The sequence below is a fragment of the Chlorocebus sabaeus genome, chromosome 20 (assembly GCF_047675955.1).
Source record: "Chlorocebus sabaeus isolate Y175 chromosome 20, mChlSab1.0.hap1, whole genome shotgun sequence".
NCBI classification, from domain to species: Eukaryota; Metazoa; Chordata; class Mammalia; order Primates; family Cercopithecidae; genus Chlorocebus; species Chlorocebus sabaeus.
Window position 1 is genome coordinate 82,743,035 of NC_132923.1, and position 13,144 is coordinate 82,756,178.

At 41.2% G+C, this 13,144-nt stretch overlaps 1 protein-coding gene across 1 annotated transcript in view; it reads right to left on the reverse strand.

Moving 5' to 3' along the window:
* The window catches only part of TCEANC2 (transcription elongation factor A N-terminal and central domain containing 2), a 48,561-nt gene that overhangs the window by 29,378 nt on the left and 6,039 nt on the right, over positions 1–13,144 (reverse strand). The window contains exon 3 of the mRNA XM_007978665.3: positions 3,189–3,330. Coding sequence (XP_007976856.1) covers positions 3,189–3,330 — 142 coding nt within the window. The remainder of the gene's footprint in view (positions 1–3,188; positions 3,331–13,144) is intronic.

Genomic DNA, 13,144 nt, shown 5'->3' on the forward strand with positions numbered 1-13,144 from the left:
CACATGTAATCCCAGCACTTTGGGAGGCTGAGGTGAGAAGACTGCTTGAGCCCAGGAGTTTGAGACCACCCTGGGCAACTTAGTGAGACCCTATCTCTACAAAAAATACAAGCATTAGCTGCATGTGGTGGTGCATACCTGCAGTCCTAGCTACCTGGGGGGCTGAGGCGGGAGGATCACTTGAGCCTGGGAGTTCAAGGCTGCAGTGAGCTGTGATTGTGCCACTGCACTCCAGCCTGGGTGACACAGAAAGACCCTGTCTTAAAAAAAATTTTTTTTTTTAATTAAAAAAAAAAAAAGATAATGGCTGTAAATTTTCAACAATGAACATGAATCTGCAGGTCCAGGAAGTATAATGTATCTAAGATAAATGAAAAGAAATACAGGCTATGGTAGCCAGTCTACAAGTTAGGTTTCAATGATTATCACCTCCTGGTATTTATTTATACCCTTATGTTGCCTTCCAAACTGTATCAGGGTTGGTCTGTGTGACCAATAGCATATGACAAAACTGATGATATATCACTTCTGAGATCAGGTTATAAAAGACACTATGGCTTCCATCTTGGTTGTTCTCTTGCTTTCTTGTTCTTTCCTGGATCACTTGCTCTGGGGAAAGCCAGCTGCCATGTCATGAGCAGCTCCAAGGAGAGGCCCACATGATGAGAAACTGAGGCCTCCTGCCAGCAATCCTGTGAGCCATTTTGGAAGCAGGTCCTTAAGCCCTGGTCAAGCCTTCAGATGACTGCAACCCCAGCCAGCAGCTTGACTGCAACCTCATAAGAGACCCTGTGCCAGAACCAACCAGATAAGCTGCTCCTGGATTCTCAACTTAAAAAAATTGTGTGAAATAATAAATATTGTCTTCAGCAGCTAAATTTTAGAGTAATTTTTACACAGTGATAGATAACTAATACATATGCCAAGACCAAACAGTTCTGAATGGCTTACAAAGAACCTTCTCCATCTGGTCCAGAATGTCTCTCCAGTCTCATTTCTTGCCATGCTCTCTAAAGCACATTACATTTCTAACACACCAAACTACTTTTAGTTTCTGGAATGCACCATGTTCTCTCCCACCTCCACCTTCTATATAGCTCACGTGATGTACCCTGGCCTGACACATTTCTTCAACACCTTCCGCCCTACTCCTAACACATATAGTCATTTTGCTAACTTCTCCCCATCATCAGAGCACTCATCACATTGTATGATAAAGTCTTGTTAAACTGTGTTTCTATTAGACTTCAGGCTCCAAAAAGGCAGGACAATATCTGTCTCCTTCATTATTATGCCTATATAGTTCCCAACACAGAAAAGGTACTCAGTAAATATTTGTCCCTTATAACCCACAGGATAGGAACAGGCAGGAAGACTAAAGGTTGAAGAAATGTAAACACTCTCAGGCAGTGATCCAAATGAAATCTTCAGCATAGCAACTGATGTAACTATAAAGAAACCAAGAAACTCCTATATTCCATACAACCTCAGGTTTAGGAGAGGCTTGGGATAGAGTCATAACTCAAAGTTGGATGGTTTCCAGGTCCTCTTAAGTCAAGCCCTGTTGTGGTTTCATTATGATCCTTGAATTGAAATCTCCAAACATCAGAAATACCCATTCTTGAAAACATACTCACAATTATACTCAAACACCAAATAGAAATTATTTTTTTAATTATAATCTTCAAATCTTCAAATCCAGCTTAAGTTATGATCATATACAGTACTTGTGGAATGTGCTTAACTATATACATATATGCATGTACACATATACATGTCATAAAATATTAATCACTAGTACCCTCTACTGGTGGAAATACTTTATCTGCTCATATGAATGGTCTTATTGCCCCCTAGTGATTATAACCTATAAAGACAAAATCCAGCAGCAGATGGGAGAATCTCCTTGGCTACAATAGTAGGGTTTTATATTCTCAAAGCATCTGATTTTCTCAGATTCTGGTTTACATTACAGGGGTACAACTCTAAGACTCTTGGGGGGCCCTCTGGGGATTTTGCACAGCTCTTCCCAGCTGTTAGTGCCAGTTCTGAAGCTGCTCTCGCTCCTGCTTCTCATGAACAAGAGGTCAAGGGGAGGCAGACAAGGCAATGGCTGCCCTAGTGAGGGCAAGAACAGCAGCTGTGAATGACTGTCCTGGACTCCCTGGGGAGCTGGGAGCAGCTTGAGTAACACATGTTGGCACTCCTTTGCATATTATTCACAGTTGTGTACTGTACTAAAATGGCAATTCAACATGGTCCCCGACTTACCTTTTAAGTATCTCCAATGCTGTAATATCAAGATGTAACTGAAATGTCACCTCCTCTATGAAGCCTTTTCTGAAGTCCCCAGTATATACCTTGTTTAGATTAGAATAGTACCCAGAACACTATTTACATGTTTTTATTTATAACCTACAATATTTCACTGTTTCCATTTGTCTATATGCTTGTCTCTGCTACCAAATCCTAAGTTTCTTTTTTTTTTTTTGAGACAGAGTCTGAGTCGCCCAGACTGTGCAGTGGCACAATCTTGGCTCACTGCAACCTCTGCCTCCCAGGTTCAAGCAATTCTCATGCCTCAGCCTCCTGAGTAGCTTAAGATTACAGGCATGGACTACCATGTCTGGCTAATTTTTGTATTTTTAGTAGAAATAGGGTTTTGCCATGTTGTCCAGGCTGGTCTCAAACTCCTGACCTCAAGTGATTTGCTCACCTCAGCCTCCCCAAGTGTTGGGATTACAGGCATGAGCCACCACACCCAGCCCAAACCCTAAGTTTCTTGAGGTCACAAATGATGTCGTATCCATTTCTGCATACCCAGCATCTAGCACACTCAAAATGTTATCCATGTGTTATTGCCAGTTATGCCAGTAAGTACATAAATAAAATGTAAGCACTTAGAAACTTTCATGGTAATTTGACAAGGGTAATTCTATATCTGTTGAAACTAATTTTAAAAACGGGCTTGTATTTTGTACATTCCATTTCATTTTTCTGATTTTTTTTTTTATATATTACCAAGGTACTGGTCTGCAACCAACAGATAATTTTTTAAACAACAGTCCTTTACCAGAGAATTGAAAGCATTGATAAGGGAGATAACTTCATGTTTGAAGGATAGAGGATGGAAAGATGGGAGACAAAATATAAGCTTTCTTAAAAAATAAAATTAAGAAGGAATATACCTATCTTTGTTGATTTTAACACTTCCCTGGAGGGTATTTTCTTCTTTAATTCTTGTAAGGCTTCAATGAGATTCTCTTTGGTTTGATCAGGAAGTTCCAGCATAGTTTTCCATCTTTTTATGTCTTCTACAACCACAACTCTCTGGGAAAAAGAAAAGTCATTTGGAAAATGGAAAATTTGCATTAGAAAGACATCTGCCTTCACCTGAGCTAATGGGGCTCCTATTGACATATGAATTATTGATTATGACCTAAACCAAAGTACAGTGCATCTGATGGCCCCAAATGATGGGTAATTGCTTAAAAGCAGGTATGGCTTACTGCAAATCAGGAAGAGAGGTGCATCTATTAGGAAAAGTGCAAGTTTTAATCTTACCATCTCAGACACCACTGGGCACTTAGCAGTGAGAGGCAATAAGGATGAGAAGAGAAAAACAATGCTGAGGTGAATCAACTCTATAGCTCACTTAAGAGTGTCTTAATTCATAGGCAAGAACAATGAGCAGAGAAGTCAGGCATGTTTATTTCAACAATCAAAAGCACACTTCAGTAGTTCCCCACTTCCTAGAGGATAAAACTCAAAACTTTCTCTTGTTCCAGTAATTGTTTAAATCTTCAAACACATAGAAAGGTACAGCGACTAACCCACTATTTATAATGGAAAAAATGAACACTTTGCCATTTCACATAAAATAATAAAACATTATAAAGTTTAAGTATCTTTGTACACTGCATCAACTCATTCCCCTCCTTCCCTTCCTAGAAGAAACTATGTACCATCTTAAAGCTGATATGCATCTTTCCATTAAGTATAAAAAATTAACAGTTAAAGAATCTGGGTGAAGGAGATGGGAAAGTTCTTCATACTGTGTTGCAAACTTTTCTTTTCTTTTTTTTTTTTTTTGAGACGGAGTCTTGCTCTGTCGCCCAGCCTGGAGTGCAGTGGCCGGATCTCAGCTCACTGCAAGCTCCGCCCCCCGAGTTCAAGCCATTCTCCTGCCTCAGCCTCCCGAGTAGCTGGGACTACAGGCGCCCGCCACCTCGCCTGGCTACTTTTTTGTATTTTTTAGTAGAGACAGGGTTTCACCGTGTTAGCCAGGATGGTCTCAAACTCCTGACCTTGTGATCCGCCCGTCTCGGCCTCCCAAAGTGCTAGGATTACAGGCTTGGGCCACCGCGCCCGGCCCAAACTTTTCTATAGTGTTGAAATTATTCCACTAAAAATTTTTCAAAAAGTAAAGTGGGAGACTTTTAATTTGCTTTTATAACTACACACACAAAAAAATCTCATCTTGGATTGTTATTATCTGAGGGAGGTGGGCACAGTGAGGGAACTAAAGGGGATTCTGGGATTCTGGTAATACTTTCTTGATCTGGATGCTGGTGTGTTTATTGTGAAAATTCCTCATGTACACTTATAATTTGTGCACTTTTCTATATGCATTTTCTATATGATAGTTTGATAAAAGCAACAAAAAAAAGTCTTATCTCTCTCCCTTGGCTGGTGTCTGCTTCCAGTCTAGAAGCCTATGGTGGGAGGAGGGCATGTTTGATTTCCCTCTCACCCCAACTGTGCTTCTCTTCCTCTCCAATCCGCTTGTTTGCTTTGGTTTCTGACCCTTCCAGGTTCAAAGCCAGGAAAAGGAAAAGAGGAAAGGGGAAGGAAAAGCCTTACTTTAACATAGTGATACTATGCTAATCAGGTTTTACTACTACCTGGACTTGGCAGATGTTGAAAGCTTTCTTTTTCTCGTATAGGTTACTTTTGCAGTTCCTTGGAAAGCTCACACTGTTGAGCTCTCACCTGCAGTTCCCATACTGTGGGCACTGTCTCCTTCTGCCAGCCACCCATAAGTCCTCTCGATTTCCCAGTTTTTGGCAACCCACCTCCCACAGGCTCTCCCTGCAGGGATCCCACTGTCTTTCCAAGTATCTTTGTGGACCCATCCATTTTCATTCAATTCCAGGCCAGCCAGCATTTTCTCCCACACTTGCCCACACCTTTGTCCTAAAGAATTTGGTGAGTAACAGCCCTCCCAACCCACCTACTTCTCCTTTTGACATCAGTCAGCCACTCTCTGTCTTTAGACTTTCCCAGGCATAGTCTGATCTCTGTCCACCAACCCCAGGAACTAAAGTCAAGTTCTTCATGTGAAAAAATACCATAGCACTCTTGCTTCATCCAGAGGAATTCTCTCTCCCCTCTTCCTTTAACTTCAACCTACTTTATAGCTTATGGTGGGTGATGGGTTCAGGATCCCAAAACTGGTCTTCAGGTATTGCCTTCTGTATAGATGGTCTAGAATCGCATTGGGAAATATCATTTGATACCTACTGCTTTGTTCTCGGTCTTCAGGGGCATTAGTTAAAATTGAGACAGTCTTTTTCCCTAGAAAAAGACTGTTACAATATAAAATGGTATTAGTGTTAAACTGTATGAAAAATAAATCAATAAAGCCAAGTAAGGGGAAATTTTGAATAGGAAGAAAGTGCAAATATCATGTCTTTTTCACCAATGTATTTTATTGATTTTATCCATACTGAAATATGTAATCCCGGTTGATCCATTTTAATAGTATTAAATAGTATTCCATTATTTTTATATACAAATGTCTTAGAAGTTTAAAACTATTCCCCTATTAAGTATTTAGTTTCTTTCCCCATATTTTACATGTTATAAACATTGTTTCAATGAACTCAATGAACTCCTGTCTATGACAGTTTTTTGTGTATTGTCTTCATCTCTTTACTTTCAACTTTTCTGGGTCATTACACTTTACATAACCTGTGGCTGCTTTATTTTGTTCCCTGCCTCCTATTCCAATCTGAGAAACTCTATCTTTTAATAGGCATGTTTAATCCATTTGTATTTATTATGATTATTGATATATTTGAACATATTTTCTCTTCTCTTTTCTCCTTTTGTATCTTCTATTTAACAGTTTTCTTTAATCTATTTTTTTCCTTTTTCCTTTTTTTGTTTTTTATAGATGGGGTCTTGCTCTGTTGCGCAGGCTGGGTGCAGTGGTAACAATCATAGCTCACTGTAGCCTTCAACTCCTGGGCTCAAGCAATCCTCCTGCCAGCTTCCCAAGTAGCTGGGAGTACAGGTACGTACCACCATGCCTGGCTAATTTTTGTTGTTGTTGTTGTTGTTTTTGAGACAAAGTCTTGTTCTGTCACCCAGGCTGGAGTGCAATGGCACAACCTTGGCTCACTGCAACCTCCGCCCCTCCTCCCTCAACCTGTTCAAGCAATTCTTCTGCTTCAGCCTCCCAAGTAGCTGGGATTGCAGGCATGCACCACCACGCTTGGCTAATTTTTGTATTTTTTGTAGACATGGGGTGTCACTCTGTTGCCCAGTGCCCAGGCTGGTCTCAAACTCCTGGCCTCAACTGATCCCCTCACCTCAGTCTCTGAAAGTACAGGGATTACAGGTGTGAGCCACTGTGCCCAGCCCCTTTTTTTTTCCCTCTATGGTTTGGAAGTTATGTATTATATTTCTATCATTTGAGTGTTTACCCTTACAATTTTTTTTTTTTTTTTTTTTTTTTTTTGAGACAGAGTCATGCTCCGTTGCCCAGGTTGGAGTGCAGTGGTGAGATCACACTGCAGCCTCGACCTCCTGGACTCAAGTGGTCCTCCCACCTCAGTCTCCCAAGTAGCTGGGACCACAGGTGGGCCACCACAATCTGCTGATTTTTAAATTTTTTTGTAGAGATGGGGTCTCACTATGTTGCCCAGGCTGGTCTCAAACTCCTGGGCTCAAGTGATCCTTCTGCCTTGGCTTCCCCAAGTGCTGGGATTAGAGGTGAGCCACCATGCTCAACCTGTCCTGACAATGTTTAAGATGTATACTAACAGAAATTGATACCAGTATTCTCCTCACAAGCCTCTACTTCAGAAACCCCAATTCCATGGCTTCTCTATCCCTTATGTACTTTTTTCTTTCATATTTCTGTCTCTTCATTTCTCTATGATACATCCCTGAGTGACTTCTTCAGAAATCCTAAGTATTTCTCTCTTTAGCTGTGGCCTGCCTATGTTTAACCTATTTGATATGTTTCTGCTTCAGTAAGGATATTTTTTCATTGGACAAGTTCTGTTTTTCTTCTTCTCCAAACTTACCTATTCTCTTTTCATACTATTCTGTTCTTATCTTTTGGTTTCTATTCCTTTATGTCTGTGATCATGAGGTCTGGAGGCAGGGAACCTAAAGCTGATTCGTGCTGACTTCCTAGAACGAAATCAAAAGGAAATCTCGGCTGGGCACTGTGGCTCACACCTGTAATCCCAGCACTTTGGGAGGCCAAAGTAGGCGGATCACCTGAGGTCAGGAGTTTGAACCAGCTTGGCCAACATGGCAAAACCCCATCTCCACTAAAAATACAAAAATTACCTGGGCATGGTGGCACATGCCTGTCATCCCAGTTACTCGGGAGGCTGAGGCACAAGAATCATTTGAACCTGGGAGGTGAAGGGTGCAGTGAGCCGAGATAGTACCACTACACTCCAGCCTGGGTGACACAGCAATACTCTGTCCAAAAAAAAAAAAAAAAAAAAAAAAAGGAAAAATGCACAACCAACCAAACTGGTCACATGTCTAGTCTTTATTGGCATAGGGGTATAATTTTGTAACTTCATTTCAGCCTCTGATTGGTCCTCTCCTGGAACCAATCAGACATTTGCATAGGGTGTAACTTTGTAACTTTACTTCAGCCTCTGATTGGTCATCTTCTACAACCAATCATACTGGTTGCAGGCCACTACTTCATTTACACACGGTGTAAGCCAAGTAACCAATGGGAAGCCTCTAGACGGTATTCACACTATTCAAACCCCAGAAAATTCTGTAACCTGCACTCTTGAGCCTGCTTGAGCCCACTCCCACTCTGTGGAGTGTACTTACTTCAATAAATCTATGCTTTCATTGCTTCATTTGTTGCTGTATGCATTCTGTCTAATTCTTTGTTCAAAACGCCAGGAATCTGGACACCCTCCACCAATAACAAACATTTTAAACATATTTAAGGTCTCTTTGAGATTGTTTTCTTATCTTTACTTCTTGGGGTAGAAATTCTATTACTTACATCTGTCTGCTCATTCTCTCTCTTGGTAATTTATTTTCTTATAGACTTTGTAATTTCTGACCATTAGTTTATCCTTGTAGGGGATTGTGTTCTATGAAAGTCCTCTGCACTCTAGGATATGAAGTGTCTTAACAGAGAAATCTCACATTGGCCTTTGCCAAGATTTGAATTTTCTCAGTTCTAGGCCAGTTTTTATATTAATTTTTTTCAGTTTTGCAAATAGACTGAATTTAACTACAGCTAGCTTTCTCGGTTGGCAGGTTTCACATCTGTGGATTCAACCAACCATAGGTCAAAAGTATTTTTTTAAAAATAGATGGCTGCATCTGTATTGAACACATAGAGCCCTTTTTCCTTGTCACTATTCCATTAACAATACAGTATAAAAACTACTTACATAGCATTCATATTGTATTAGGTATTACAGATCGAGTACCCCTTATCCAAAACGCTTGGGGCCAGAAATGTTTGGGATTTGGGATTTTTGAATATTTGCATTATACTTACTGGTTGAGCATCCCTAATCCAAAAATTCAAAGTCCAAAATGTTCTCATGAGCATTTCCTTTGGGTACCATGTTGGCACTCAAAAGTGTTGGATTTTGCGACATTCTGGATTTCAGATTAGTATGCTCAACCTGTATAGTAATCTAGAAATGATTTAGATTATATAAGAGGATCTATATAGAGTATAGGCAAATATCACACCATTCTATATAACAGACATGAGCATTCGTGGATTTTGGCACCTGTTGGGGGTGGGGGGTCCTGGAACCAATCCCCCACAGATACTGAGAGACGATTGTACACATATTCATGCATGGTAATAAGAATGTGGTTCCAATTTATTATTATTGTCAACTATTTTTCCATCTAAGACCCTGAGAAGGTAACAGTCTGCTTCCCTGGACCAGTGGATGGAATTTTTCGAGCTCATTTGTCACAAACATATGGTAGTTCTGTTTTGGCTTCCAGCTTCATATGGGAGATCAGTTCTAGCTCTCCACATCACAATAGCCCGAGGTCTTATCTCCCATCCATACTGGCCTTAAAATGCAGCCCCTAAGCATTATATCTGGATTCAATGTTCCCTGGAACTATTCAGCTTCGGCTCCCACTTACAGCTCTGATTTTGGCATTCCTCTCTCTTCCTGGCACCTAAGGATTTCCCTTTCTTGCGTTCAAGCTCAGCTCTGTATTGGAGACTTTTTTTTTTTTCTTTTTTTTGAGACGGAGTCTCCCTCTGTTGCCCAGGCTGGAATGCAGTGACGTGATCTGTCTCACTGCAAGCTCCGCCTCCCACGTTCACGCCATTCTCCCGCCTCAGCCTCCCGAGTAGCTGGGACTACAGGCGCCCGCCATCATGGCTGGCTAATTTTTTGTATTTTTGGTAGAGACAGGGTTTCACCGTGTTAGCCAGGATGGCCTCCATCTCCTGACCTCGTAATCTGCCCGCCTCGGCCTCCCAAAGTGCTGGGATTACAGGTGTGAGCCACCGCGCCCGGCCCGTATTGGAGACTTCTAATCCAGCATTTCTTTTTTTTTTTTTGAGACGAGTCTCGCTCTGTCACCGGGGCTGGAGTGCAGTGGCTGGATCTCAGCTCACTGCAAGCTCCGCCTCCCGGGTTTACCCCATTCTCCTGCCTCAGCCTCCCGAGTAGCTGGGACTACAGGCGCCCGCCATCATGGCTGGCTAATTTTTTGTATTTTTGGTAGAGACGGGGTTTCACTGTGTTAGCCAGGATGGTCTCGATCTCCTGACCTTGTGATCCGCCCGTCTTGGCCTCCCAAAGTGCTGGGATTACAGGCTTGAGCCACCGCGCCCGGCCCTAATCCAGCATTTCTACATGGCTGGAATCGGGTTAAGGGTTCCACATCAGATAATTTCAACATATGGAACTAAAGAAGTCCAAACCCTAGCATGGCATAAAAGGCCTTCCATGACTTGGCTCCTGACATTCTTTTCAGTCTCATCATTTGCTCCAGATACACCAAACTATTTACAGCTTCCTTTTGAATTTCATACTCTTTGCCCAGGAAGTTCTTTCTTTGCCTCATTTACCTGATAAATACTTATTTAATTTTTTAAGACTCTTCAAGCATCACGTCTTCTATGAAGCCTTTCTTGCCTCTCCTCTACCACATTTTACCATACTCCACTTTGCATCCCTCTGCAACTTGTATAGACTCCTATTATTGCATCTATGCTTTCTGCAAATACTTACCATCAAGGCTGTATTTCCCTTGAGGACTGGAACCATTTCTCATTTATCTCACTATCCCCAGTGCACAGTAGGTGTAACTGAACAAAACTATTTCTACCTTCAAGGACTAAGTATAGTACAGTTTTCAGATATGAAATTTTAGGTCAGGAATAGGAAAAACATCAGTCTATTCAAGAGCAAAAGAATTCCATATATATCAAGAAATGTCTCAATCTCTAAGCATTGGCCAGAAAATAGATCACTCTAATTACTTGGAGGAACAAAAGAAATGGACACAAAATATCAATAAGTATGCTACAATGAGTAGTAGAACAGTTATTGCCAGAAAGAAGATGTGCTTTCCAATATACCATCTGGTTTTACAGTTGTGGATTGCTGAAATGTCAGGTTTGACAAAACCAATTAGGGAAAATAATTCATTCATAAGCAGTTATGTGGGCACCATTCCACTGGTAGGGGCAGGAGGCAACATATTGGCTAGTTGATCCTACAAAGGAAGGAAAGGTTTATAGAACATTCTGAAGCGATTAACCTAAAAGAATGGGTATACTCTAGGACCTTTTAATTTTAAAAAATCTCTTACTGCAACCAACAGAAGAAATCACTTCCTCTTAAGGGAGTAAAAAGAGATTAACCAAATTAACCTTTACCACTTAAATGGACATTACATGAGCTCTATTGAGAATCACTTTTATAGAATGTGGCAAAATTACTTGTAATATATAGTGATAACAGAAGTACAATGGTCCTAATATTCCAAGATTTTAATACCTCTTCAGTTTGGCATTCAGAAACTTCCACCTTTTTTTTTTTTTTTTTTTTTTTTTCTGGCTCACACTATCTGCAGGACCCAGATTGTCTATTTCAAATCCCAACTTTGCCACTAATGGCTACATGACTTCAAGCAAGCTACTTAATCTCTCTGTGCCTTAGTTTTTAATCTGTAAAATATAAATGATAAAAGCATACATTTCACAAAGCTATTATTAAGATTTAAAGAGTTAATATTTGTAAAGCATTAGTTAGCACAATGCCTGGCCCGTAAAAATTGACTCAATAAATGTTAGTAGTAATCCTTATTACTACTATCATCATCCTCCTCCTCAGCTTTGGTTTTACTATACAAGCCCCTCCTTTTCCATACATGAAAAGAGGAAGCTATCGGTTTTTACTACATGCCAGGCCCAATGGTTAGCCCTTTCAACATGAATTTATTTATTTCGCTCTCATAATAATCATGCAGATGGGGTACTGTTATTTCTGATGTTATTGATGAGGAAACTGAGTCTTGAACATTTAGTAAGTTCTTGGCATTAAAACATAATGCTGATGTTTGGAAGTCACTTGGCAGAAAGTGGACCAAGCTGACTCTAACATTCACATTGAACTCAATTTCTTTTTAATTTGCCATTGTGAACACACCAAGCATCATGCATACATAGAGGAAACAGAAGAGCACATACCACTCATCGAATGGTTATATGTCACTACTTCCCTAGAGTATATCAGACCTAGCCAAATCCTCCCATCCCTTTATGGTGCCCTGCCACATAGCCTTCTTTGGGCACTAAAACAGGTACTAAGCTCTCTCTTCTCTTACCTTTTTTTTTTTTTTTTGAGATGGAGTCTCCCTCTGTCACCCAGGCTGAAGTGCAGTGGCGCGATGTCGGCTCACTACAACCTCTGCCTCCCAGGTCCAATTGATTCTCCTTCCCTAGCCTCCTGTAATCCCGAGTAGCTGGGATTACAGGTGCCCGCCACCACGCCCGGCAAATTTTTGTATTTTTAGTAGAATCGAGGTTTCACCATGTTGGCCACGCTGATCTCAAACTGCTGACCTCAGGTGATCTGCCCACCTCAGCCTCCCAAAATGCTGAGATTACAGGTGTGAGCCACCACGCTTCTCTAAACTCTTAACCCTTATTGTCTATATGACAATTCTGTAATGGATCACATATAATTTTGTAGCATTTATTTTATTTTTTGAGACAGGGTCTTGCTCTGTTGCCCAGGCTGGAGTGCAGTGGTATGGTCATAGCTCACTACAGCCTCAACCTCCTGGGCTCGAGCAGTCCTCCCACTTCAGCCTCCCAAGTAGCTAGGATCACAGGTGCATGCCACCACGCCTGGCTAATTTTTTATTTCTTATTTTTTTTTTGAGACGGAGTCTCGCTCTGTCACCCAGGCTGGAGCACAGTGGCGCAATCTCGGCTCACTGCAACCTCTGCCTCCCAGGTTCAAGCAATTCTTCTGCTTCAGCCTCCCAAGCAGCTGGGACTATAGGCACGCGCGATCATGCCCAGTTAATTTTTGTACTTTTAGTAGAGATAGGGTTTCACCATATCAGCCAGGCTGGTCTCAAACTCCTAATCTCATGATCCACCTGCCTCAGCCTCCCAAAGTGCTGGGATAATAGGTGTTAGCCACTGCGCCCGGCTGCTAATTTTTTTTTTTTTTTTGGTAAAGATGAGGCCTCACCATGTAGCCTCACCATGTAGTTTGGTCTCAAACTCCTGGGCTCAAGTGGTCCTCCTGTCTTGGCCTTCCAAGTTCTGGGATTATAGGCATGAGCCACCACACCTGGCTTCATCATTTATTAACTTCTTATAATTTGATCACTTTTCAGCAAGTTTCATGTGGGT